General features: G+C 37.4%; 1 protein-coding gene across 1 annotated transcript in view; it reads left to right on the top strand.

Annotated features, from left to right (window-relative positions):
• LOC108555104 (synaptotagmin-10) overlaps positions 1 to 7100 on the top strand; it is a 69151-nt gene that overhangs the window by 55011 nt on the left and 7040 nt on the right. The window contains exons 3-6 of the mRNA XM_017910618.1: positions 255 to 398; positions 1197 to 1325; positions 5405 to 5559; positions 5986 to 6154. Coding sequence (XP_017766107.1) covers positions 255 to 398; positions 1197 to 1325; positions 5405 to 5559; positions 5986 to 6154 — 597 coding nt within the window. The remainder of the gene's footprint in view (positions 1 to 254; positions 399 to 1196; positions 1326 to 5404; positions 5560 to 5985; positions 6155 to 7100) is intronic.

Genomic DNA, 7100 nt, shown 5'->3' on the forward strand with positions numbered 1-7100 from the left:
CGCTGGCCGTCTTCCTTCCTTGTTCCATTTACGACAACAACATCGGACAAATTATTCTTCCTTGCTTAGTTTATTCGCCGTGGAAAGTTCGTGTCTAACCAGCCCCGAAGCGCCTAAATGAAAATTTCATGTAGCGAAGCATCGCCGAGGAAAGTTCGTAGTTAAGCAGCTAACGAAGAGGGCGGCCGACTTCCGGGATAAACTTCTGAAATATTGAGACGCGATGAACGTATTAAGCCATGACTTTTTCATAGGTACTGCGCCAAACAACTTTACCCATTGTGCCGATGAGACACCAGAGCTTCCAGAGGCAGCTCTCCTATCGTCTCGACTTGCCGATCAAGTTCAGCATCTGCAGCCTGGAGAATCGCAGCGATTCCAGTCTCGGTTTAATCAAGGTACACTTGCAATTCGCAAACTTGTTTTTCCTCCATCACTTTTGCAAAAATTCGCAAATTTTTTCTCTTCGCGTCTTCACGGTCCGACATACCTTTATACCGCAACAAATATCCTATCGCGTACTAAAATGTGATTTTTAAACAATTTAATATTTGGGTCTACCCCGAGAAATAGAATAATCTCGAAAGATATTACAGGATAATTTTTTAAATACTTATTAACCGTCTGCATTCGAGTGGTCACCATTCAATCAAATTCCGAAGATCGATCTTAATGCATTAAATTTCAAATAACACAACGATGGGTGGAATATCGGAATAAAATAATTCCATGTGTTAATTTGTATCCAATTTCATATTTACTGTTTATCAAAATGTCGTCGACTTTATAGCAGAAGTTCTTCGAATTGCTATTTCTCTGTGACGAAAAGGTCACCGAGTGCAAAGGGTTAATGATATTAATGAAATAATTAAATTTAGGGGTATAATAGTGATAGAAGGTGTTTAATTTGTTACTTGAAAAGTGAGAAAGAATTATCATTGATAATCGTAATCTGGAAAGGACTAAATACTATTTTTGAAGTTGTCTATTTGCCAAATAATCGATTACTGTAGCAACAATAGAGGGACCAATATAGTATGATAGGTCAGGTAAATCAAATGGTTGAAGGATGTAATAGAACGTTCGTGCTGGATTTTTCAAAAGAATTCGAGACAGTCGGTCACCGTGCAGACAATGAAACGAACTATCAAATTCAGTTTGTTCAAAGCTTTAGAAATACCTCTTCGCGTTTGCAGCCGGAACTTTACAAGAAGGAGATAGGGCAGGATGACGATGAGAGCAACAGCATCGCGGAAATGGAGTACGCCGGCAAGCTGCACTTTGCTTTGCGCTACGACAAGGACATGGAGGGACTGGTGGTCAAAGTGAGTTTCACTATTTTTCAAATGTACGTCATTTTGCTTGTACTCGTCCCTGTGTACTATGGAAGCAGTCGCGATGCTGGAGTTTTCATATGGCGTACTGTTCGTGCCGCGTGAGTTATATTTCCAGCTACATCTCTTTTACCCCCCATTTCACAAGGCAGGTGGAATACATTATACCGTAATTTGAACGTTTAAATTCAGAAAATTTGATACATTTACAGACAAAAGGAGGAATAATATTGTATAAATTTAAAAGTATTTTCAATTTTGCGAAGAGTAAAGGAATCATTTGCAAAATATAATTAATGCAAAACTGAGAAATGGTTAGTCTAAATCAATCTCCGTGGGCAGAGAATTTTCTATAATGTATTTATATATAACTATATATATTGTCTGAAGAATAGCACGCGATTCATTCCACCAATGTGAAGTACCACTAATTTAATTTCACACTCACGAGTCCACTATATCAGTATCATTAGTGTACTGTCCAATCAACTGCAACGCTGTTACAAAATTCAAAAATCCTCCAAAAATGAACCCCAATATCCCTCCAGAGTGGCTCCAAATGTTCGAACGCTATATTTCAAGAGAATTCTCTAACCCAAATTTTCCGATTTTAATAAAAGTATGCAGATTCAATAAATTAAATTTCTCATATAGAGTAATCCCCCAAAATATGCATAGCATTCGAATATTTTCGTGAGCCGCTATAGTTATTCCTCGGTTGATCTACCAACTCGGTACTACTTAAAAGCGCGTAAACCCTTTAAGCCGTTGAGTCTCGCAGCCAAGTGTCGCAATATCAGCTGACGGAAAATTAAACCGCAGTGATCCGACCACGAACACGATTACCCGTGTATCGAAAGCCCTTGTACGTGCACCAGTAGTCACGCTCCTCCACCCCTGGTACCTCGTTTCCATCGGCGGAAGCTCGGCCAGGGCTTTTTTCCAAAGCGACTCACGTAGTCCGCGAAATCGACGGTGGGACTCGGAGAATTCTTTATACGGAAACGACGACCGACATTCACGTTCCAGTTTTGTCCTTTGCCTGATCATATCGTTCCTGACTGGTGAGATACGTTCGATCGCGTGCAGTCACTTTGATTAAGCCGTGCCTCAAGGTCGCTGGGTGTAGAAGAAAGATCCTGCCAAAAACGAGACTGCATAAATGGGGTCTACGTCGTGGTAATCCGATAGAATCGAATTTAATTCAGTATTCATCGTCACGAATCCAGATCGTCCATGATTTACATTGAAGAGCGATCACCCCTGTTCTTGATGATTCGTTAAATCCGTGAGACTTTATCCTTCGTTGAATATTCATAGCTGAGAGTGGTATTGCGTAAGAAGTGATTCTCGAGCAGGAAATCCAGGCTGCAATCGATTATGTGAAAGTTCGAGTGTCTTTTCGTTGTGTGTCCTTGGGGAGTATTATTATTAAGACGCTTCGTAGAGGAACACTAGAGATATTGAGGATTTTGCTAAACAGTACACGAAGAGATTAGTTTGATCGGAGATATGTAACCTCTAATTTAAAAGAGGAAAAAAAAGATTCGATTGACTAGGTTTGCTTTAATTTAGTAAGTCCTGCTCCTTGCCAGTATTCTCTGTTGTACATTTAGCCGGTCGATAATTAACAAACCATTACGTTGAAATGATTTATAAAAATTTCAATAGTTATAAAGGTTGCTGTGGTGTGTAATAGTATAACACGTGTCTTCCAAATCTGTTTTTCATTATACTTAACCTTTCCGAATGCCTAGGTGGTTCTTTTCCCTCGCTATATACGGCAGTCACTGCCTAGTTACCCCTAAAAATAGACATACTTAATATTATTAATATTGTCGATTAAAACTTCATTGAAATTCTAATCTTCCTAGCCAATGAACAGTGTGATAACATTATTAATATTTCTATGGTTTACAAGTAACTTTAAAAATTACAAATAACAAGTAACAAACGAGTTTCAAGTAACCAGAGCAATGACACATTATACCGTTGACGCTCAACGATGCGTAATCCTTCATTGTGAAGGCCGACTCTACCGCCATCGAGCGGCGAACAGTGAAAGTAGAACAGTCGTCACCACGGAGATGCCGTTCGCGTTTCCACTCGTCGGTTTGTCAGGACGAGAACGTTCTGAGTCAACTACTCGTTCACCATACTTAGTCTATCACTGTAGACTATCGCTATAGACTGTCAGTTATTGGATAACTGTAATAATGTAGTGCATAGAGTTACTGTGACAAGTGACGACATAACGTTTAGGTTAGATTAGTACCAATGGTGGCGCGACGATCGCCAATTGGCTAATAAACGACTCGTTGACGCGTTCGAAACATGGAATGGACATAGGGTGATTGAATTCGTTCTAAACAGGGCGGAACCCACATTTCGTGACACAGAAATGTAAACGCGGCCGGATGCATGCATGTCACGTAATCGGGCTCATTCATAAATCTAAATGAGGTCGGGGGTATAAAGGAACGCGGGTGACCCATGGAGACCTGAATTTTTTCTTCTCATCTCTTTTCATTAACCCTTCCACCATTGCGTAATTATGGTAATACTCGGGATTAAAGTGCATTTCGTTGAATAAGGAAGAGATTAGGTCATCGTTGAGTTGTATTTCTATTTAACATTCCGGAAACAACGAAATTTATTGTCGCGTATTGTGTCTCGTAGCCTTTGTTTTTCGTGGATGTCGCAATTAATATTTCGAGTTCGATCTTTGGTGATTTTTTAAGGAAATTAGGCTAGAAATGTGAAATTGAATTATTATTACCTTTGTCGAACGGTGCGTATTAGAAATTAATTTTTAGTTTTAATTAAAAATTAATATACTATTACGGACTTTAAATATATAATAACTGAATTTGTAGGTGGAAGATTGGGAGATTATTTTTGCACAAAAGTATTTAAATTCTATTTGTATTCTTGAAAACTCTAACTTTAAATTTCGTTGGAAACAGTCCATTTGCTTACTTGCAATTTTTACTTAGCGGAATGTGTCCCTTTAGTAGATCGTTCTTCCCTTCTACCTTTTTCATGAAACTCCAGGGCTTTTACACTCATTGTCATATATTACCTAATGAAGCTTCACGGCACAGTGAAGTTCTGTAGAATATTATTTTACAACGCCGTGTTTTGATTGTAGTTTAACTGTAAATAACGAAACGTTGCTGTAAACAAGTACACATATATAGTAATTGAATGTTGTAGTAATTTTAATCTCCTAAAATTTCTGTAAATTATTATACAACCCTAAAAATTTTGAATTTTTGAAAACTGCTGTTTATTGTGCATAAAAAAAAAATATCTTACGAAACAATCATTTGATTTTTCTATTATTTAGTTTAATCTTGACTGACTTCATTTTCTATTATTTAAGGTAATTTCTGTAATTTAATTTATTATTACTTAATTTAAATTAATCTGCTGCTTAATTTGTCTCTTCTTCGTGTAATTGTCAACAAATAATTCAGTGGAACAGAATTATGTATATTCATCGAAGAAAATTGAGCCTTAAAATAATTAATATATATATTCTTTTTTCCATATTCAGTTCAATTTATATTCGTGACACAATCGACACAACACAACAATCCTGCGTATTTACATACGTACGAGAGATTTTTTCCTTGAACGATTCAATTTCAAACTTGTCTGCATACAAAGCAACTTCAGAAGTTTACACACACCAATACGTGTGTTTGTGCGTCGATTCTAATTTGAATCTCTCTAATTAACTTATTATTCAACAGTCAATCCTAATCAGAATCATCGAACTTGATCGAAATTAGGTTCTTCCTAATTACTTTAGTGTCCAACATTCAGTTCAAGTCAGTACCATATCGTGGATATACTCGAAGGCTGTAAAATCACTTGCATATACCAATGTTCATTAATCCGACATATTTCTAATTTAACTCCCATAACTTTTCCCGATTTCTTTCATTCGTATTGAATTTTTGACTGATTTGGACGTAACTAATTGAAATGTGGATATCGAAGCGAGGGTACTTTAGAAATATTTCTCTGATCATTACGAAGAAAGAAAATAATTTCTTTGATAGATTCTAGAGGCTCGAGAGTTACCAGTGAAGGATGTGACAGGCAGTAGCGATCCCTACGTGAAGGTATACCTGCTGCCTGATCGAAAGAAGAAGTACCAGACGAAAGTGCATAGGAAGAACCTGAACCCTGTATTCAACGAAACCTTTATATTCAGGTTGGTAAACATGATTGAACAAATATGAAAGGTTTGTTACGATTAATAAATTTGTTTAATGAAACATCGATGAAGACATAGTTACTTGCTGACATACAGGGTCCCTGGATCTCTGTAATTAGTTCATAGTTTTTCGTAATATACCGTCTGCACACATCGACTAACAATTTTAATGCAATATTTATATGTACATATTACAAAAGTTTAAACCACTGTTCATGTACATAGCAGACATTCAGAAAATTTTTATATACAATATACATATATTTATTTAATAAATACAAATATTATATACATTTATTAGCCAGTGAAAAGCTGTCTGTGAGACAGGACAGGCCTTTAAGATTCGTGTATATGGACTTCTATATATCTCTGTACCTATGCACGTGCCTTTATGACATGAAAACCATAAATATCTGTCACCAGCGTGTCATATGAAGAATTGAGAAAACAGTATCTTCAGTTCTCCGTTTACGACTTCGATCGATTCTCCCGGAACGATTTAATCGGACAAGTGGTGCTGAAGGAGTTACTGGACTGCACCGACCTAGAACAAGAGATCGAGTACTCGATGGACATCCTATGCGCTATGCAGGTAGTCAGTTTGATACTGAATTGTGTCTTAATCGTTCAACACTATGATTAATAACATCCTTCATTAACGTTTCAAATTCCGTAACAATATAATATCTATAATAACACGGTTCAACACGAACGTTAATCTCTAACATCGATTAGATAATATTTGATGAGTTCACTGACCTGAAAATGAATTCGCAATGGAAATTGCTCTACCTGACTCAGTTCATTCAAAAATTCCGAGTATGTCTAAAAACACATGATTATTGACAAAATGAAATATTACATAGAAATTAAGAACATTAGATTTTTCATTCTTGACTTGAATGTTATGTGAGAGTATTCCGAAGTTTAACAATATCCGTGATTATAATTAATTGTATCTATCAAGTAAATTTCGGAAAACAGACAAAATTCAAAAGGAACGATGAAAGTTTACAATAGATAGGAAATATCTTGAACTTTGTGCGTAGCTCTTCGCTTGGTATCATATTCCAAAGATTATTCCATGGGAAACGATACCAATTACCAGGTCTCACCACGTGGAGGTGGCTACGCATTGAGACCCGACATGCGCCCTAGTGGCGCAGCCTGCTGGCGCTACCTGTATCAAAGGTACCCTAATCTAACTAGGAGCGAATTAAGTTAAAATGACTCTACTGACACTTTATTATACTTCGTGTCTTACAAAAGGGGTTTCGGTTCGGTATACTGAAACTCTACCGTCGCAACGCTAAGATATTTTCAAGTACCCATAAAAATAGGGAATGAAATATCAAACACGCGAGCTAATAGAAAATCGCGACGCGCCCGAACGAGTTCGCAGTTATTTGAAAGACCGACTAGCCTAGGCGATGTACTCCCGTGTACAGAGATAAATTCATGCCTCGGCACCCTCCCGATCGGGCCTAGCTCAATTCCAGTCACTGTCGCACTCGCCAAGACTTACACGTGGACCAAGG

This window comes from Eufriesea mexicana, unplaced genomic scaffold (genome assembly GCF_001483705.2).
Source record: "Eufriesea mexicana isolate 0111107269 unplaced genomic scaffold, ASM148370v2 scaffold76, whole genome shotgun sequence".
Lineage (NCBI taxonomy): Eukaryota > Metazoa > Arthropoda > Insecta > Hymenoptera > Apidae > Eufriesea > Eufriesea mexicana.